This window comes from Scyliorhinus torazame, chromosome 18, assembly GCF_047496885.1.
Source record: "Scyliorhinus torazame isolate Kashiwa2021f chromosome 18, sScyTor2.1, whole genome shotgun sequence".
Taxonomy (NCBI): domain Eukaryota; kingdom Metazoa; phylum Chordata; class Chondrichthyes; order Carcharhiniformes; family Scyliorhinidae; genus Scyliorhinus; species Scyliorhinus torazame.
This window is the reverse complement of record NC_092724.1, coordinates 41,593,845-41,615,936: the sequence shown is the minus strand read 5'-3', so window position 1 is coordinate 41,615,936 and position 22,092 is coordinate 41,593,845. Positions and strand designations below refer to the sequence as shown.

Sequence of the window (22,092 nt, the reverse complement as noted above, 5' to 3'; positions counted from 1 at the left end):
CCGGGAGGACGACCAGGCCACCCGACCGACTGATTGCTTCACTGTAACTGTAAATGAACACTGAATGTATATATCTTCCACGCTTGTAAATATTCTCAACAACTCTGTAAGGAGGTATCACGGTACTTCCATATCTGATCATACCATGTTAGATGCAATTGTAACCACTGGTCACCACCCCTGCGGACTCTTTTTTAACAGGGGGTGAATGTGGCATTATCAGGTATTGCAGTACCCGAGAGGCTGAAGACCATTGGTTAAACCTAGGAATTTACCATTGGCTGTTTGGTATGTAGCTCCGCCCTGACAGGTGGGGTATAAGAACCGGTGCCATCCCAGCAGCCTTCATTTCTGTACCGAAGCTGCTGGGGAACAGTTCTAGTCTATTAAAGCCTTCAGTTATGTTACCACCTCATCTTTGATTGTAATTGATCGTGCATCATGAATGTAAATGGCGGTGATCAAGCTGGGTGGTCCTGGCGGAGCACCAGCACATTGAAGAGATGCCCCCCCCCCCCGCCATTGAAGAGATGCCCCCCAGGGTCAGCAGCCTATCAGAATCTAGCCAATCAGCACTCTCTCCGGAAGTAACTCTGCGAAGGCACCGTAATGCATTGTGGGAATGTAGTATTTGTAATCAAGATGTCAGCCTACATGCGGCTGGGCTCCGTATGTCGCACACCGGTGTTCCGATGTCTCGCCACGGTCACCAGCTCTGGCCCAGTCGGCCGGAACAACCTCGCTCGCTCAACGAAACGGTTCCATTCGGTGGCGCCTGAGAGCTTGCAGGCCAGTGGTCGGCGCGGGACGGTAACTAGGGTGACAAGGACGGCCTGCGCCAACGGCCAAAGAGGCAGCCCGCGACTGCAACCCAACCCTCGGTTCCAGCAGACCCGCGGCTTCCAGGACTTCGGTGAGAAGAGCAGTGGCGGCTCGGTCCACTCTGGCGACGATGGTGTAGAGGACGGGGCCGGGGATGGTGGAGGGGGGGAAGGGGCTGCAGGTATGGCCCCTGCCGTGACCGCCCTCTCTCCCATGATCGTGCCGGATGTTTTCCCCAATGTTCCCCTGATCGCAGTCACCAGGAACCCCGTGTTCCCCAGATTTATTAAAATAATTGAGGTAGGAATCCTGCGGCGTGCTATTTCGACTGTAACGTCGATAAGTAGAAGGAAATGTCAATTTAGAGCTAAATCTATGTCTCTGGTGTGATTCATTTGGCTTTACTAAATTTTAGAGAGCGGCTTTGATACATGTGACCTGCTCATTTTAGAATTTCTATCCGTCGTTGGCATAATTATTCGTGTGTGCACAGCACAAGGGTACCCCTAATAAACATTAGATGCAAAATATTTCCGTGAGTGGATTAAAGGGGGAAAGATGACATACCTGACTACTTTGAAGCATTTAATAGATTCCAATGATGTTTTCATTTTCAAATTTAAGACTTAAAGGCCAATTCTTTTTGATTATTTTTAGTATGTGATTCAATATCGAATATTTTAAAATACATTTCTACTCGCTTTCTTGTCATCTGCAGGGAGGGATTGTATCCACTGCCTTTCATTGAATAAACAAGTTGTCTTGTGTGACGCAATACTGTACAAAGTAAACCTTGTGATATGCCATCACTTAAGACAGAGAACGCAGAGTGAATTAACTATGGCTTTAATTGACTTACAACAGAGCTGGCAGTGTGCCCCAGAATGAGGCAGTGTGAGAGGTCGCAGCTTATATACCCAGGCCCTAGGGGGAGGAGCCATGGGCAGAGCCAAAACCGTACAACATGTAATATAGTAGCAATACTGTACAACACGTACTACTGTGGCAGGACAATTCAACACAGTAGTTTCACCACACCTTGCATGGAGTTGCATCAGATGTGCAGTTGACAAGAACAATTGCGAGTTGATGAGAATTAAATCCGATTGCTGATGCTATTTGTCAGCAGAGAGGCTAGAAGAGGACAGCCACTCTGGTTGAACAGTGGAATGTTCCTGTTTGTCGATGAGCTGATCATTACCCTTGGCTAGAGCCTTGAGACAGCAAGTGAGTTATGGCCAGTATTGTGAATAATAATTTCTCTGGTCATGAAATCTATCTTGTGCAATGTCTTCAACTAAAATGAACAGTCCCACACTCTCCCTCCCTCCCATTCTCTCTCTAAACTTAGCATCCCAACTGATAAGAAAACAAAAAACAAAATTGGAGACAAGCGATGGCATGTAAATATTTTTTTTAAATATTTTATTAAGGCATTTGTGATTCTTTTTAACAATTTTGAACGCAAAAATAGCACTGAATAACACTTCCCAACCACAACCATACTCAGCCAACATGGCTTACACACACAGTTCCCCAGTCCCCCCTCCTCCTCGCTGATACAGCCTCAACTATCGCGCCCCTGCCCCCACCCTATCGTATTTGTTAACAGCTCAATTTTCCCCAAAGAAGTCAATAAACGGCTGCTACCTCTGGGCGAACCCAAAGTCGATCATCTCAAACCTGAGAAGCCTGGCCATGTCACTAACTCATACCTCCAATTTCGGGGTTTCCGAGTCCCTCCACGCCAATAAGATCCGTCTCTGGGCTACCAGGGAGGCAAAGGCCAAAACGCCAGCCTCTCTCGCCCCCGGGTCTTCCGATGCTCCAAAAATCGCCACCACTGGACTCGGTGCCACCCTTGTCTTTAGTACTGTACTCATGACATCTGCAAATCCTTGCCAGAATCCCCTAAGCTTCCGACATGCCCAAAACTTGTGGACATGATTTGCGGGCCCTCCTGCACATCGCCCACACTTGTCCTACATTCCTTCAAAAAACCTGCTCATCCGGGCCACAGTCATGCGTGCCCAGTGGACCACCTTCAATTGTATCAGGCTGAGTCTGGCACACGATGAGGATGTGTTGACTCTACTCGGAGCATTCTCCCACAGTCCTCCCTCTAGTTCCTAGCCTAACTCCTCCTCCTATTTACGCTTTACCTCCCCTATCTGGACTCCCTCCCACTTCATGAACTCTTTATATATTTCCAAAACCTTCCCCTCCCCCACTCCCACTTTCAAAACTACCTTGTCCTGTATCCCCTGAGGCGGAAGAAGCGGAAAGGTTGAGACCTGCCTCTGCAAAGTCCCTCACCTGCAGATAACGGAACCCATTCCCTCCTGGCAGTTCAAACTCCTCCTCCAAGCACGGAAAGCTGCCGTCAAAGAACAGGTCCCCTAACCGCTCAATCCCAGCTCACTGCCATCTCCGAAACCCCCCATCCGGCACAAACCGATGGTTGCCACAAATTGGAGTCCATACCAACGCTCCCTCCACTCCTATATGCTTCTGCCACTATCCCCACACCCTCAAAGCCGCCACCACCACCGGGCTTGTGGATAACCGAGCCGGCAAGAACGGCAGAGACCAGTGCCCCAAGCTTGTGCCCTTACATGATGCCACCTCCACCTGCTCCCACACCGACCCCTCCCCCACTACCCACTTCCTCATCATAGCTATATTTGACACCCAATAATGGTTCCTATATTTTGGTAGGGCCAAACCCCCTCCCCTCGGCTCCGCTCCAACAGCACCTTCTTAACTCTGGGGTTTTACCCACCCATACGAACCCAGAGATCACCGCATTGACCCTCTTAAAAAAGGCTTTTGGAATAAAAATAGAGACACTGGAATATGAACAAAAATCTCGGGAGAACTGTCATCTTTACGGTCTGTACCCTCCCCGCCGGTGACAACAGGAACATGTCCCAACTTCGAAAGTCCTCCTTCATTTGCTCAACTAATCGGGTCAAATTTAATTTATGTAGCTGCTCCCACCCCGCGCCACCTGGATTCTCAAATATCGAAAACTCCCTCCCACCACTTTGAACGGCATTCCCCCCCCCGCCCCCCCCATCCCCTCTCCTGCCCCCTTGTCTGAATCAGAAAGACCTCACTCTTACCCATATTCAATTTATATCCCGAAAACCGGCCAAATTCTCCTAGAATCCGCATAATCTCTCCAATCCCCCCTAACAGGTCAGAAATATACAGGAGTAGGTCATCCACATATGACGAGCCACTGTCCTTTGATGCTCTCAGCCCCATCGCCAACGGCTCTATAGCCAACGCAAATCAGTGGGGAGAGTGGACATCCCTGCCTCGTCCTCCAGTGCAGCCTAAAATATTCTGAGCTGGCATGTTAATAATTTGACAATATTGATTTAAATTTAGGCAGCACGGTGGCGCAGTGGGTTAGCCCTGCTGCTTCGCGGCGCCGAGGTCCCAGGTTCTGGGTCATTGTCCGTGTGGAGTTTGCACGTTCTTCCCGTGTTTGCATGGGTTTCGCCCCCACAACCCAAAAATGTGCAGGCTAGGTGGATTGGCCACACTAACTTGCCCCTTAATTGGAAAAAATGAATTGGGTACTCTAAATTTATACAAAAAAAATATTGATTTAAATTTGACAATGAAACTGTCTTATCAAATATACCTTAGTTTAGAATATATTACATTATGTTCAAGATAGTTATGCAGGTAAATACATTACGCTTTGTACTTCTGAATTATGCAGAAGGTACCAGGTGTGATCTTTGATTTCTGCTGAATTTACTGTACTATTCCCAATATTAGAGAGTGATCTGGGTCATTATCCTTGTGTGAGGAGGATTGTGAAGCCTCTTGTGGGCAAATAGCCAGATAAAGCATTTGACTCACACATGAAGAATAGCTGTTAGGTTCCATAGAATTCCTACAGTGCAGAAGGAGGCCATAAAGCCCATCAAGTCAACACCGACCCTCCGAAAGAGCACTCTACTTTTTTTAAAATTTAGAGTACCCAATTATTTTTTCCAATTAAGGTACAATTTAGTGTGGCCAATCCACCAAACCTGCACATATTATGGGTTGTGGGGAGAAACACATGCATACAAGGAGAGAATGAGCCAACTCCATACAGACAGTCACCCGGGATTGAACCCGGGTCCTCAGCGCAGTAGACAGCAGTGCAAACACTGCACCACCGTGCCTCCCAAGAGCACTCTATTTAGGCTCGACAGCTGCCTTTTGATAATTAAAGTGTGATATATGATAATTGAAGTGTGAGAGGGTCAGATTCCATCTTACCTTTAAGGTAAGCCCATCCCCTGCACCCGCTTCTCGGCTCCTTTCCCCGTCAATTGGCTGCTCCCTCATCCCTGCCAGCAGCCAGCCTGCCCGACAGCTCCCCTGCAGGTAGTTGCCCTTGTGCCACATGTTGGACAAACGTAATCTAACATCTAGTAAAGCCATACTGCTGCAAGTGCTACGATGAACACCCCATGTGTGCTTGCTAACCTGTACATGTGCAAATATATCTTATGAGAATAAGTGGTTGACAATCTTTAGAATTAAATGAATGGAATGGAATGTTGCTGCTCCTTTGAGATTAAACTGCATGTCTTTAATACTTGAAGTTTAAAGAAAAACGTGTGACTACAGTAAGATGAATATTCACTCTTTTTAGGTCAAGAATAAAAAATTAATGGAACTCCTTAGAAGAAAAGTACGTTTGGCTCAGCCATACGCAGGCGTATTTCTTAAAAAAGATGACAAGTAAGTGATGTTTGCGCCCTTGATAGTTTGCACTAACATCAATGTGTTTAGACACTACACCGGTTTCTGGAATATTTAATGGAGAAAACAGCATTGCTAGACATAAGTTCTGTTGAAATTACAGTTCAGGTATCTTGACTCTGAAACTTGCTGGAGTAATGGGAAGAGAACCATGGTGTGGGAATAATTGGATTTCAAAGATTTGGCACAAATATGGTGGGTCAAATGGCCTCTTCCTGTGCTGTATGATTCTAAGATTCTGATGGGGGCTGTAAAAATAGAAAATGGATCATTGTCAGCAATGCAGGAGAATAAACATGTGCACTTAGAAGGTCAGTGTAGTAACTTCTGAGCAGTCATATTACAAGTTGGTCAGCCTTTTGAACAGATAGTTTATCTGATCATAGATTCATAGATATGAAACCTATCTTGAACAAAACACTTTAATGTCTTCAACTAAATTCTATAGACCGTCACTCTTCCTGTTCTATTATTTTCTATTTAACTTAACTTACTGGCTCCTCCTTGAACACAGAATTAATATTAACAGACGTAAGAGTGGCACAGTAATTAGCTCTATATTCTGATTTCAACTGTGTTGGCTCCTCTAAAGGCTCAGTAAGCTAATCCGGTGAATTGAGTAGCCTGGCAGACCAAAATAAACTCATGTTTGTTCCTTGGTCTGTGTTAAATGACTGATCGTAATTGGTGCCGAGTTGCAATAAATGTGTTCAATGCCTTAGATGAGATGGGAGGAAATCAATTAAAGTTTTTCATTCCTGACCCTCATCCAGTGATTCTTGCTGGAAAGTTCTCTATTTATACGATGAGGACAATTGGTTGTGTTGCCGCCTGTAAACCCTCCCCTCACTCTGGCCCTTAGCAATATAGTTGAAAAATTGTTAACACACCATCCAGCTCGCATGAAAATTGGCCCATGGGAATTAATGTGTGACTATCAACGACTTCAGGAAAGGAAGGAAGAAAATAGTAGAAGTAAAAGTTAAGGAAAAATGCTGTTGGCTCAATTGCACTTAATGCCGACTCTGACCCTTGGATTAAATTGACTTGCAAACAGTATTAAAATGAAGAAGTAGCTTTTTAAACGGTGCAGCCAATGGTTTATTTTCAAATTGTCCTGACATTTCTACTATGGCTTTCTTTTGGTCTGAAAGAATAATTTGAAACTGAGAAACCTGTAGCATTACTAAGTGTTGTTTTGATTATTTAAACCCACAGCAATGAATCTGATGCAGTTGCAAGCTTGGGTGAGATTTACCAGATCGGAACATTCGTCCAGATCCATGAGATGCAGGATTTGGGAGACAGATTGCGGATGATTGTAATGGGACACAGGAGGTAAGTTGGACGTCAGATTGAGTTCCTTGATTTCTAACCATATAAAGAATTGAACATGAATTTTTACAATTCTCTTTTACTAACTGAGGTACCATAAACTGTTCTTCCATCCAAGTCAAGTAGTGTGGATTATATTTTGATATATCATTTTCCCCAGTTGAACAATTAAATAAAATTTATATGGAATTGGTCATCATTAATGATAATTACATTCCTGGTTAAATCCAATCTGCGATCGGGCTTACTCAGTAGTTCTGGCGGACTGTAGAATAAGTACAAGGGGTATTAATATGAATTGCATTAGGATCTCTTCAAATACAAAAACATAATGAATTAAAATTTGGGGTAAAAAAAACTAATGGTTGAACTAGATTACCTTTCCTTACCAATCAGTTCCCTTAGCATGATGTCCCTTTTCTGAATGACCTCTTCTGTTCCAAAACCACTTTTGGGTTTATTCCACAATTATTAGAAAAAAGCATTGTTTAAATTTCCTCATTTATTTTGGTCTCTTTAACTTTACAGCTGTGTCCCATAGTCTTGAATTCTCCTGATTCAACCTTCTGATTCAGAGGAAAGTGTATTACCACTGAGCCAAGGTTGTTGCTTTTTAATTGATTGGTTTTAAATTATTGGTTTCATTTTTTCTTGGCTGTATTGAGCCATGGGGGGGGGGGGGGGGGGGGGGGGGGCGCAGCAGTGTTATTGTCAGGGGGGGGCGCGCAGCAGTGTTATTGTCACTGGACTGGTAATCCAGAGACCCAGGGCACGATCTGGGAACCCAGGTTCAAATCCCGCATGGCAGATTATAAAATTTGAATTCAATAAAAATCTGGAATTAAAGGTCTAATGATGACCATGAAACCATTCTCGATTGTCATAAAAACCCTTCTGGTTCACTAATGCCCTTTAGGGAAGAAGATCTGCTGTCCTTATCTGATCTGACCTACTCCAGGTCCACAGCAATGTGATTGACTCTCAAAGGCCTTCTGAAATGCTGGCCCAGCCAGCGATGCTTGCGTCCCATAAAAATGAATTTAAAGAAACACAAGAGTTTTTTGATTTTGTTTCCTAGAATCCAATTAAACAGACAGCTGGAAGTAAATGCAGATGAAACAGTTCCTGCAGAATTTGATCAAAATCAACACAAAGCTCAGAGTAAACAAAAACATGAAAGGATTGATGAAGCAGATGGCCAACTCTCAGAGATGGATATGACAGTCCAGTCACTTGTACCTCCAATGGGTGAACTGCTGATGGTAGAGGTGGAAAATGTCATCCATGAGGACTTTCAGGTCACCGAAGAGGTCAAAGTAAGTTGTAAAAGGGAAACTCAAATCTTCTCAAAATAATTTTAGTATGTTGCATTGTCTTAATACAGGATTCCCATGTTAGTGCTTTCCTTCAGTTAATGATTTATTTAGCAAATAAAGATTTTGGTACAAGGAAATCAACTCTTTCTTACTGCTTCTGAAGTGATAGTGTTTTGCTGTATGTGAATTCGTGATGACAAGCAGCCTCCAGAATTGTGGAAATGCCAGTGAAATCATAACAAGTGTGTTTGGCCATTGAAGGTATTAGAACCAAGCTTTATGTTGTGCTCACCTGACATCTGCAAACATTATTTCTCCAAAAGCACTAATTACAGGAACTCTGATTTTACTTATCTTTCCATTACTAGCCCAGAGAGAATGAGACCTATAATTGCTTCCATGGCTGAGGTCTTCTGCAGAAATATTCTTGCTCTCTGGTTCAATAGTATATTCTTCTATAATCTACATAGAAGCATTTAAATTGTAAAGTGCAACATCTTGTTTAAGTGTATAAATCACATTTTAGTTGTTTAATTCTTTTACAATATGAAATAACAAATCTCAACGAACAAACATTACATAATGTGTGACTTACCTTAACAGGCACTTACAGCTGAAATTGTGAAAACAATACGTGACATCATTGCTCTGAATCCACTTTATAGGTAAGTGTTTGAACATTTGTGCTCAATCAGATAATGGCATAATTTTCAATTTCCTGTCCATGCCTTTACAAGAATTTTTTTAAAGTTTAACCTAGATGAAATAGGGAGATAAAGTCTCCACAGTCCCAGATAACCAAAGGCTGCTTTCCCATTTTGAGGGGGAGAGCTGACTGGTGGTGATTTAACCTGAGGATCACCACACCTCAAATGAGGAGCAAGCTTGAGAAGATGGGCCTTCATGAATAGCCTCAGCCAGTATGGCAATTGAACCCATGCTGCTGGCCTTGCTCTGCATCATGAACCAGCTGTCAAAACTAAACTGGCCCTGGTTTACGTGAAATATGCGTTCCAGGACTCCACTATCATTTCAAAAAGAGGAGTTAAGTTGAAAAGTCGTGATTAGGTGAAGCCATGTTTGGGATTTAAAATCCGATAGTTTGTAGGGAGAAAGAAAGACTGGGAGGTGAGGACTTCAGCAATTTTAAGATCCTATGAGAGAATGAGTTAAAGTTGTAGAGTCCAACAAAAAAAGTGTAGAACAATGTATATGGAGCATAAAAGAACCAAGGAGAAATGTCAACCTCTGCAAAAATTGTGTATTTTATATATCATAGATTTTTAAAATTTAATTTTGACAGTGAAGTCCTTTTAATTATTTCAATCCATGCCATTGATAAATATACCAAGCCAGGCTTTGCGGTAATAATGACAGCAAAACTGCCAGCATCCGCTGTGATTACTTCTCTGAAACAGACAGCAACCGAGCAAATGCTCGGTTAAACGTGGAAATCCAGAAGTTGCGGTCAGTGATTCTACACTTGTGTGTTGTTGAAGTACCCCCTGACTATAATCAAGGTAATTGCTGCTTACTCTGCTTGATGATGGCACTGTGCTCCTGGAAATCCCCTCAACTTGGTGCCAGATTCAAACTAAGATCGGGAAAGGAAAAATCTATTACACAGAGATCACCCAACCTTTGTAGCTGGCTTTTGAGGTCAGCGGTGAGTGCTGTTGTTTGCCACTAACTGAAATCCTGGCTATTTTGATGAGTGAGATGAGGTCAATAGAACTGTTGGCTCCTATGCTGCTAATAGTGGAAATGATTCTCCAGTGAGACATTGTATGTGTTATGAGCTACTGTCACTGTTATTGTTGTGAATAGTCATGATCAGTTGCTTCATTGCAAACATTGGTGCGCCTTCTCCAGAATTTGTTAGAACATTCATGCTTTTTAATTTGCAGTCACCTTTTGAATGAAAATAAATGTTGATTTCTATACCTTTTTTATCCCCAGAGAGTCGGTGCTTCAGATGATGCAGGCTGGACAGAGGGTGGTGGACAACCCAATTTATTTGAGTGACATGGGAGCAGCGCTCACAGGTGCAGAATCACATGAGCTGCAGGAAGTGCTGGAGGAGACCAACGTAAGATGTCAATTCAGGTTCAGATAGAAATATTATCTCCAGGTTTCCCATTTTCCTCGTTATTTTATCGTTGTATGTAAGGAATTGATCAAACTTAAACAGGAGCACTCTGCCTGCTCCTATATCAATGCTCTTAATAGTGGCAAACGGAGCAGCAAAGGTGATTTCAGGTATCGGGAATTTCAATTATTTGAAGAAGTCACATTGTACGTTCATTCTCGGAATGTGGATGTTGCTGGCAAGATCTGCATTTATTACCTGTTCCTCATTGACCAGAGAAGATGATGATGGGCCTCTGCCTTGAACCACCATAATGATTTGATGCAAAGGCACAGCTTGTCATTCCATTTCTGGCAGCTGTTAAGATAAGATGATTACATGCAGGGTACGGGGAAAAGGCAGGGGAATGGCACCAAGTCATGATGCTTGTTTGGAGAGCCGGTGCAGACACGATGGGCCAAATGGCGGCCTCCTGCACTGTAACAGTTCTGTGATTCTATACGATTCAACTGCATTGTTCAAGCGGGGCCTTCGCATACATCTTCTCCTCCTACCCAAAATGAGCTTGAAAAGTCACATTCGGCGTCATGTGACTATGGCACTAAGGACCTGGGTTTGAATCCCGGCCCTGCATCATTGTCTGTGTGGAGTTTGCACATTCTCCCCATGTCTGCGTGGGTTTCACCCCCACAACCCAAAGATATGCAGGTTGGGTGGATTGGCCATGCTAAATTGCCCTTTTAATTGGAAAAAAAAATCATTGGGTACTCTAAATTTATATTTTTTTAAAAGCCACATTCGTTTTAACTCCCAAAACAAATTTCACTTGCATCACTTTATGGGCCAGGGCTTGGAAACAACGTGCATTATGAAGCTCACCTGACCTATAACTTTTATGTTGAATTTGGCTAGGATGAGCACAAGAGCCTTCGCTTCAGGTGTGATTCATCAGACTTCCTAGGTGCTTTTATCAAAACAAAGTTTATTATAAGAATGTAGTTAACATATATAAAACACTTAGCAAAAATTTGTTATCAATTACAAACATGAAAAAACACAACAGCCACAGTAATCTATGTATGTAACTCTTAATGCATCCCCCTTAGCTGTTCCAATCCAATACAAAATCCAATAAAATCAAAACCACTTTCAAGGACATGGCCCAGCACACTGTAACCTCACTTGAATGGGACTGGTTCTTTCCCTGAGATTCTGGTCCAGTTTCCAACCTGCAGATTCAAAGCTCCTTCCGGAAAGCAACTCCAGCTTTAAGGTTATCAAGGCAGTTTCCACACCCAATGTGCTTTCAGTTCACGGGAACAGTTTTAAAAGAAAACAGGGAAACTTCCTGCCGCTTAACACAGTGCTTCTTCTTCTGCAGTCCAAACGAACAAAACAAAAAATGAAACCAAAACACTGAACCCACTCTCACCTGAAAGCCACAGCCCAGCCCACCGGTAAATAACATCACTGAAGCTATGCTACAAGACATGTGGTAAAACAAAGCCTTTCTTAAAGGGACACTCACATGACATCACTTAATCTTGTTTCTTCAAGGTAGGAAAAAAACTGCACAACTTCTACATTTAAAACCTGATCTACTGCATCTTACTTTCTGATTCAGTCCAAGAACTCTAGTTTAGTCTCTCGTTTTAACATCCTCCCTGACTGCCCATGTATCCTTTTGCCCCTTTTGCGGACTGCAATGCTGACCAGTTCCTTGATACTAATTGCCCTATGGGCTTGAACTGACTAGTTTTCTTCTTCCACTCCAAAACTCTCTTTTCCTCCTGTCCTCTTTGTGGTTTAAGCTTAAAGGCCTCTTGATTTCAAGATGAATGTGGGCCTCCCTGGCTAATAGTCCTAGGAGGAGACTGTTACCCTCATTGTAATCAGTTGTGAATTTCACACATTAGCTCATCTGGCTTCAATGCATGTATTCAGATTTTGCAGCCTGTAGCTGTTTCCTTATCCCTGTGTTTAGAAATGTAGCACCTCAAAATAACTCAGCCGTAAAATAAAATAAATCAAAATTACTGGAAGTATAGAATACGAGAGAGATTATTCAGCACATCAAGTTTGCACTGACTCTTTTGAAGAACAGTCTAGTTAGTCCAACTCCCCTGTCCTTTACCCATATTCCTGCAATATTTAATTCCTTGATATCTATTTGCTTCCTCTTTGAACGCTACTGTGAATTTTTATCAAGCAGTGCATTCCAAATCCTATCCATGCATAAAAAAAGCTTTTTCTCATGGCACCTCTCGTTCTTTAGCAACGTCTCTTTATTTAGTTTTATCTGAACCCTGTATGATTTTATACACCTCTATCAAATCTCTTTCACTGCTCAAAGGAGCACGACCCAAGCTTCACTAGTCTACCCATATAATGGTGATCCCTCGTCCTTGAGGCAGTTCAAAATTTGACAACTTCCTTTGTGGGCTTCCTATCATTTACATTTCATAAATTTTCAATTTATTCAAAACTGCTCAACTATCCTGGTTTTTCATTGATTCGCTTTCTTCCTTCTCCACAATTCCCTGACACCCTCCTCATGTCCTTCTCTACAAATCATAGAATCAACAGTGCAGAAGGAGGCCTTTCGGCCCATCGAGTCTGCACCGGCCATTGGAAAGAGCACCCCACCTAAGCCCACACCTCCGCCCCATCCCTTCATGTTCTTGCATCACCAATGAAATCCTCTCCACCTTGTGTTCATTCTTGCACTCTTCAGTCATTCACATCTTCCTCCTCCATCCTCGCCCCAATCCCCAACATTGGATGGCAGAGTCTTTGTCTTAGCTGTCTTAGCTCTGCTTTCTGGACTTCCCTCCTAAACCTCTGCTCCTCTCCATTTGTCTTTTCATCTTTTAAAACTGTCTCAAAATAAATTTTCTGAAGCAAGCTTTCAATAATTGTCTTGACATTCTTACCATGTTTGTCCATTTTTCAAAATTCAACACCTTCTTCTTACACGGTATAAAATTGTTGTTTCCCCCAACATTGGTATTTTTGTAATTGTCCTGATGAGTGGAATATGAAAAGCTTTGACAAAATGTATTTTTTCAGCAATACTCAAGTTCTGTACTACCAAGCAGCTATTTTTAATTTTTTTTCCTTTGCCTGCCCCACACACGAGTAAAGCCTTGTTTAAAGGCAAGTTATGGAATAATTAAATGATCTGCAGATACAGACCTAATAGTTTGATTGGAGATGTGTTACAGAAAACTTGCAAACGAATAACCTGGTCGGGTATGTTTTTGTTTTTTTAGATTCCAAATCGACTTTACAAGGCACTCTCTCTGTTAAAAAAAGAGTTTGAATTGAGCAAACTGCAACAACGTCTTGGACGAGAGGTAACTGGACATTTCATTTATTTTATTTATTTGTGCTTTTGTTGCCTTGTTCCCCTGCTTTCTAATCTTCTGAAGATCCTGCCTTTTATCGGGTTACTATTAGAGTTGATCCTTACCTTTTTGAGTGTAGAGAAAAGGGACCCTGGCTTCACTTGTACGATTTTTTGAGCTTCAAGCCAAATGTAGCATCTACTATGGTTCAAATTAACTAATCCAGAATGGACCTGGAACATGTGACCCTCCTGGTATTTACACACATGTCTGCCAGGGACTTTTGATGTGATTCTTCAACAAAACTTAGTAATATTTTAGATTGGGTTTTCATTTAAAATACAAGTTCTGACTAAAAGTGTCCCCTTAATATCTGCTATTATTGTATTGGTGAATTACAAAGTTGAACCTTGTGTGAAGCTCAGTGACTGTGTTCATAATTCTTAGGTAGAAGAGAAAATCAAGCAGACCCATCGTAAGTACTTGCTCCAGGAGCAGCTAAAGATTATTAAGAAAGAGCTGGGGCTGGAGAAGGAAGATAAAGATGCCATTGAGGAGAAGTTTCGGGAGCGACTGAAGGAATTGATTGTTCCAAAGCATGTCATGGAGGTCATTGATGAAGAGCTGAACAAACTCAACTTGCTCGATAATCATTCTTCTGAGTTCAAGTGAGAATACTGGAGTTTTACAAAATAGCTTTTCCAGGATCAAATATCTCATGGTGTTTTTAAGAGTGAAACAAAGTTTCTTGAGTTCTAAATTACTTGTAGGCATGAAAAATGCATAGCTTGAAGTTTAAATTGCTTGTGTATGAACTGGGTTACGGGCTGTTAAAGGGTTGAAGTGTAGCTGGGGGGAAAAGTCACATTGGTTTGAAATATTGAGCATGTGCCCATGAGAGTAAACTTTGAAACTGGCGGGCAAGTTGGTACAAAGAGCACTTTTAAAAGAATGCATATGATGAGTGCAGTGAAAAGATCATAAACGTTTCAAAGTATCATAAGAATTGAGGAGGGATATTCGGTGATGTATTAATTCAATATGATTCATGAGAGTTTGTCATGATTTGGGATTTAGATCTATTTTTCCCATAGAAGTACCTGGGTATAATTTAACTTAAGAGCTATATTTATATTAAAATGGTACTATTAAATTACTCCAAATGCTGAGGAGAGGTATATTGAAGTCAGATGAACCAATTTGTAAAATGAGACTTCTTGCATATAACTTCAACTTGGGTCAAAAGAGGACATTTATACCTTCCAATAAATTATCCAGACCCAAAGTCAGCATAATATATTCATTAGAGAAAGGTGGTGTAGTGCCAGAAAACTAACAGCTAGCTAATCTCCCAAGAAGGGAGATATTTCCATGTTGTTGTTTTTACTTTTGTTTATTTGTGCCTTTAAAAATATTTTACTTTTTTTTTGTTTTATGTCCCTTGATAATTTAGTTTCACAATTCCTCTTGCCCCTTTTTACTTCTCTTTATCTGTTTGTATTCTCCCTTGTCAAGTCCTCACCTTCTAGGCATTTTACCCTCACTTATTTTCCGTATTCATCCATGATAACTGTGTTCAGTTCGTTCTTGTTTTTTTTTAGTGACATATAATTTTCTTGGACTTTGAACACCAGCCTTAAATGTCTTCCTTTGCTGTACCACAGTATTGTTTTGCTAATATTGTTAATTTTATTTTGCTATTTTATATTCTCATCCCCATTAAAATTGTTTTTTTCTTTAGTCTATTCCTCTGGTATTTGACATACTAGTCTTTCTCAATTATTATCTTGAAGTGTATAATATGTTGGTTGTCATTTGCTCATTCCCCTATTCCTTTTATCTTCTCTGGCTCATTCAACTTTACGAAAACCATCCCTCTCTTATTAAGCTTCTTCCATTTTGATTTGGAAAGGAGTTTTGTACTAATTGTTGGAACTCCATTCCCTTATCCCTTTTACCTACCTATTCTGGCAAATTAATATCAGGGTAGTTGAAATTTCCAATGCTTATTCGATGTTTCTTACTGATTTCCTTAAATTATTTGTTTCTTTCTCCCAGTGGCTTTGATCTGTGCACTATCCCTATTGGTGTAGCTAATCCTTTAATTTTTACCTCTATCCCTAATAATTAATATTCCTGTGTTGCTGGTAGCAACATCACTATTTTTCTACTGCCGTTGTTATCCCTAATAAATGCAAATATTTCCCCTCCCTTTTTCCCTATCTATCTTTCCGAAATACTTTGTATGCTGCAATGTTTCATTCCCAACTCTTGAGTTTACTGTAGCCAGGCCTCAATAATCCCTACTTTTAAAAAAATGTATTTTTATTCCACGAATTTTTACAATTTGCAACAATCCCCTAATCCACCAAGCCCCCCCCCCCCCCCCACCCAAGGCAATCAACGGTAACCAACGCCCCAAAGTGCAAAATAAACAAACCCCAACAATTGTAGAACCTTAGAGCAAATTTCACTTTTTCCAGGGTCAGAATCTCCCAACAGGTCCCCACCCCGTCCCCCCTCATTCCGAGGCACAGGATGGAGAAGCTAGCCTCCGCGCCAACAAGACCCACCTGCGACCAATCAGCAAGGCAAAAGCTAAAACATCTGCCCCCACACCCGCCTGCAGCTCTGGCCGGTCCGACACCCCAAATATGGTTTCATGGGGACCATCACATGTAGAACCCTTGAATGGTGCTGAATACTGTAGTCTAAAACCTTTCCAGCTTTGGGCAGAACCAAAACACATTCTGCTCTCCTACCACCCCTCTCCCCAATCCTTGGGTAGTGGTCTAAGCCAGCTGCATTACCCTTGGTGCAGTTTTTCTATTTGTCCACCAGGTAACCAGTACATATAACCTGTTGGACTGGACTAGTGTCTCTGGGAGCTCCTCCTCAACCTCTCCCTAAGACTGCTGTACTGCTTTACTATACTGCTTCTTAACAGCCATACACTCCTTTTCCTGGACCTGTGCTTTTCCCTGGGCTGTGACTGTTCTGGATAAAACAATGCAGAAGTCCCTTAGCTTTTGGAATTTCTCTAACTCGCAATCTAGCTCAGTGACTCTAAGCCGGAGTGACTGAAGGGTCGGGTGTAGGAATCTGAGGCAGTCTTACTGTCCACAAATTCCCACATACTACCGTCTGGGCACGTAACCTTCCCTTCCATCTCTACTCTTTTATAATCTATTTGTCTAATGATGGCCTGAATTACATTCATTAAATAAATATTTATTCATTTTTTAAATGAATGTTCATATGTTAATTAGTTTATCTATGTTTTAATCTAACAATTTACCATTTCATAAAATCCTAGAATCCCTACAGTGCAGAAGGAGGCCATTCGACCCATCAAGTCTGCACTGACCCTTCGAAGGAGCACCCCACCCACCCTACCCGTTATCTATTAATCTAATAATGGCCTTAATTACGTTAATTAAATAAATATTCATTTTTAAACTATATATTAGTTTATCTATGTTTTAATCTAACAACTTCCCATTTCATAGAATCCCTACAGTGCAGAAGGAGGCCAATCAGCCCATAAAGTCTGCACTGACCCTCCGAAGGAGCACCCCACCCACCATATTCCTGTGACCCCCACCTAACTTTTGGACACTAGGAGCAATTTACTGTGCCAATCCACGTAACCTGCACATCTTTGGACTGTGGGAGGAAACCGGAGCACTGAGGGAACCCACGCAGACACTGGGAGAAAGTACAAACTCCACACAGACAGTAACCCAAAGCTGGAATCAAGCGTAGATCTCTGAAGCTGTGAGGCAGCAGTGCGAACCACTTTTGTGGTTTAAACAACTACCGTGGCTTAAAGAGTCAAATGTAATGTTGTGATACTCACCAACCAATCTCCTACTTACTGTCTTCTAACATCTGATTTTTTTTTCTTGTTGGTTTTCCTCTGTCACTACTTTTTATCCTGCCTCTCATCTTGGGTCTGTCTGGCCACTATCTTTTCAGTTTTACATTTCAGATTGTCAGTTTTTTGCAGTTTCTGCTGAGGAACAAAATTGATAATAAATTACTACCTGTTGTGGAAAAGTTGTCCTGGAATTTACATGTACATGCCTGTTCAAATCAAAAATCAAATCAGCTACCATAATCTAAGCCTAATTAACTCTGGGCTTCTTATTTACAGCAGGTAAAGAAACAGGGCAACCTGTGCAGAATGTGAATGTTCTAATTTCTCGCTGGTGGGGATCTTAATTCCAGTGAAGTGACCCTTTAATGAGCATGCATGGTGTGCTACTGCATGCAAAAGGACATTGATAGTTGGGAAACAAATTTTTAGCCACATGCCAAAGTACGTTTCCCACTCAACAAACTTTCTGCTGCTGACGGGCTTGGAAGAACCTGCCCATTGGGTTGCTAGACTAGTTTTCTTCTGCTCTTGGTGACTTTTGTTTTTGCTTCACCTACTTTAGCGTGACTCGAAATTACTTGGACTGGCTGACAACAATGCCTTGGGGAAAATGCAGTGAAGAAAACATGGATCTGAAACGAGCCAATGAGGTGCTGGAGGAGGATCATTATGGCATGGAGGAGGTCAAAAAACGCATCCTGGTATGAGTTGACTAATCGTCAGCACTATACATATTTAATGGTTAATGATCTGTACCCTTCTAGCGTACAGTTTGAACCCCATGCTCACTTCATCTAGAAACAGTGTGGAGTAGACAACCTACTCCCCTGGAGAGGGATAATTGGATAAATTGCCCCAGATTTTTCTTCCTATTTGGAAGATACTGAGGCCTATTACAGACCCAGGCTTGGCTGCGATTGGACTTGAGCTCTGGATGTTCTGAACATGTTGACTCAGGGGTTAGGTGCAACAAGATTACATCTTCTGCTGGAGTGAGAGTTCCATTCAGGTACCACCGTACTCTTGCTGCCTGCTTTAAACTGGTGAGGAGAAAATCTGCCTGTGTGTCAGAGCTCTTCCACCTACATTACAGTGCATTTAGAACATTGTCCAGCACTTAAATTAACTCGATGGGTTCAAAAGATGTTCCTGATGCTTTGCTTTGTTATTGGAACGGTGTAGTACCACATCTAAAATGGTTTGAGTGCCTTCTCCAGGGTATCTCGCCACTTCTGTCCTGAGACAGGTCTGGGTTTTGATGCCCGATTTATAGTGCAGTTCATATTAATGCTAAACTTACTTAGGATATACAACACAGAAATAGGCCATTTGGCACCATCAGTTCATGCCTGTGTTTATGCTCCACTTAAAACCCCCTTCCATCCTTCATGGTTAAACTCTATCTGTATAATTTGCTATTCTCTTTGCCCTCTCGCTTATCTAGTTTTCCCTAATTGTATCCCTGTTCCTATGATTGTTAGTCTCAAATAATCTCCATTCTTTAGGTAAAGAATTTTTTTCTGAATTCTCTTATTTGATTTCTTTTTAAGAAAAGCTTTTATTGGAGTATCATCATGGAACCCCTGTTAGGTGGGGTAAATCTGTAAACCTGCATTTGTGATGTACACCGTTCTGTGTTTCCAGGAATTTATTGCAGTTAGCCAACTGCGTGGTACAACTCAAGGGAAGATTCTATGCTTCTATGGCCCACCTGGAGTTGGCAAGACTAGCATTGCTCGATCTATAGCAAGAGCATTAAACCGAGAATATTTCCGGTTCAGTGTTGGAGGAATGACTGATGTAGCAGAAATCAAGGGTCACAGGTATTGTAATCATCTGATTGCATTTAAACATGTCACTACTGTACTGCGAGTACTTGCAGCTGATGGTAACTATAGAAATAGCTTGTGATGTACAGGTGTTGAATTAATATTGAAATAAATATAATCCGCCAGGTCATTGTCTGTGTGGAGTTTGCACATTCTCCCTGTCTCTGCATGAGTCTCATCCCCTCAACCCAAAGATGTGCAGATTAAGTGGATTGGCCATGCTAAATTGCTCCTTAATTGGAAAAAAAATAATTGGGTGCTCTAAATTTATATTTAAAAAATGAAATAAATATAATTCTAGTTGAAGCTTTTTATTAAATGTACAAATTAATAATCATCCAGCCAAAAAATATGGATTTTGTGACTCCTCTTTTCTGTCAGTTTTTTACCAGCTGCATTTAATTGTCCACACTTACTGATCAGAATTTCGAATCCCGGTTGATTTTTTTTCTTCTCTGCTTCCATCCCACCTTTGGCTGTGCACTGATTGCAATAGTACAGCTGGTTGCTGTTTCACTGGCGCTCATCATATGTAAAATATTTCTTCAGAATGTTTCACCCGTGATATTGATCTTTTTAAAAAGATTTCCTGCAGATGGCGCTACTTGTTGATTGTTGTCAACCATGATCCACTAGGGACTTGGTGACACTAATGATATATTACAATAATCACCATTATGATGCTGTGAAGGGACTATCTTAAGAGGAATGAAGTCTATGTAAATAGTGCTGTATGCTAGAAGTGCTAAATTAATGCTGTCTCGAAGCCCTCTGCTGGACCCCTCAATTCAAACTTAATCTTTTCCAGCTGGAGAAAACTGTGAATGTCCCTCAGCCAGGCCACCACCCCGGTGGCGTTGTTGACCACCATTCCAACACAATCCTTCACCAGGCAACTAGAGAGGCGAAGGCCGCAATGTCTACCTTCCTCCCCTCCCATCAAGTCTGGCATTTCTGATATCCCAAAAATCGTTACCATTGGATCCGACCTGGCCTCTACCCCCACTATCTTTGATAATGTCTCAAACACCCCTTCCCAGTACACCTCTAACTTCTCACAGCCCCAGAACATATGCGTGTGATTTGCTGGTCCTTGCCTACACTTCTCCCACACGTCGTCCACCCGCTGGAAGAACCCACTCATCCTCACCCGAGTCACATGCACCCTTAGCACCACCTTAACTTGAATCAAACTCATCCTCGCAAACGAGGTTGAATTCACCCTACGCATCGCCTAACTCCACACTCCCCACCATCCACCCATCCCATTTCTCTTTAATCCTCACCACGTGCGCTTCCCCCATGCCCCCAGCCATCCGTATATATCCTAATCCGACCTTCCACTTCCACATCCAGGAAAAGCAATCGCTCCAATAAGATATACTCTGGCAGCTTGGGAAACCCTCTCCATTCCTTCCGCGCAGAGTCCCTCACTTGCATGTACCTGAATTCACTTCCCCTCGGAGGCTCCACACTCTCCCACAGCTCTTCCAGACTTGCAAACCTTGCCTCCAGATATAAATCCCTCAGGAACTCCACCTCTTATACATACCATCCGTCTGCCCCACCTTGAACCCATGGACCCCACACAGCAGTGTTAGCACCGACATCCCTTCCACCCTTCCATCCTAAAGTGTATCCTCAACTGGTTCCACACCCTAATCGTGCACTGTACCACTGGGCTCTCTGTGTACCTCCTCGTTGCCAGCGGAAGTGCCGCTGTCACAATGGCCCTCAGGCTAGACCCCCTATAGGACTCCGCTGCCATTCTAGCCCCTCTCCTTCCCACCACCACCTCACCTTCTCTGCATTTGCTGCCCAATAGTAGTGCAACAGATTTGGTAACACGAACCACACTTTCTGCCTCTGTAGCAGGGCCCTCTTCATACTAGGTACCTTCCCTTCCCATATTAACTCCAAAATCGTTGCATCCCGTTTCTGGGAAAAGGCCTTCAGAATGAAGATCAGGAGGGTCAGGAATACAAACAGGAACCTTTGGCAGAACATTCGATTTTACCATCTGGACCCTCCCGGTGTCAGGTGTAATGTATCCCATCTCCTAAAGTCCTCCCTAACCTCCTGTGCCAACTTTGTTAGGTTCCATTTGTGCATTGTCGCCCACTTCCCTGTCACCTGAGCACCCCAAATACCTAAACGTGTCCCTGGTGATCCTAAATGGCAACGCCCCCAGACTGGCTCCACAACCTGCCGCATTCAGTGGAAACACCTCACTCTTTCCTTCATTCAGCTTATAGCCTGAGAAGGCCCCATACCTCTCCAGAAAGTCCATAATTCTCCCTATACTCTCCAATGGGTCCGATACAAAGGCAGCAGGTCATTTGCATACAGCGACACCAGGTGTTCCCTACTCCCCCTGCTACTCTACTGACGCCCTAAGGGCCATCGCCAAGGGCTCTTATCACCAACACGAACAACAGAGGTGATGGCGGCACTCCTGCCTCGTTCCCCTGTGCAACCCAAAGTTCCGTGAACTCATCACGTCTGTCCATACACTCGCCACTGGAGCCACCTGCAGCAGACCTCATGCCACAAACCTCGGCCCAAATCCAAACCTGCCCAAAACCTCAAATAGGTACACCACCGGCCTTCCCCGACTTCATCCCTTTTATGCTATCCATCACCTCTCTGAGCCCTAGCGTCTCCTCCGGTGCCTGCCTCTTCTCCTCATCCAGCCTTG

At 42.6% G+C, this 22,092-nt stretch overlaps 1 protein-coding gene across 1 annotated transcript in view; it reads left to right on the top strand.

Moving 5' to 3' along the window:
* Nucleotides 1–625: 625 nt before the first annotated feature.
* Nucleotides 626–22,092, top strand: part of lonp1 (lon peptidase 1, mitochondrial) — an 87,036-nt gene continuing 65,569 nt past the window's right edge. Inside the window, exons 1-10 of the mRNA XM_072482666.1 lie at nt 626–1,122; nt 5,489–5,577; nt 6,817–6,936; nt 8,012–8,249; nt 8,853–8,914; nt 10,209–10,338; nt 13,611–13,694; nt 14,133–14,353; nt 18,128–18,266; nt 19,210–19,388. Of these exons, the coding sequence (XP_072338767.1) occupies nt 643–1,122; nt 5,489–5,577; nt 6,817–6,936; nt 8,012–8,249; nt 8,853–8,914; nt 10,209–10,338; nt 13,611–13,694; nt 14,133–14,353; nt 18,128–18,266; nt 19,210–19,388 (1,742 nt within the window). The 5' untranslated portion in view covers nt 626–642. The remainder of the gene's footprint in view (nt 1,123–5,488; nt 5,578–6,816; nt 6,937–8,011; nt 8,250–8,852; nt 8,915–10,208; nt 10,339–13,610; nt 13,695–14,132; nt 14,354–18,127; nt 18,267–19,209; nt 19,389–22,092) is intronic.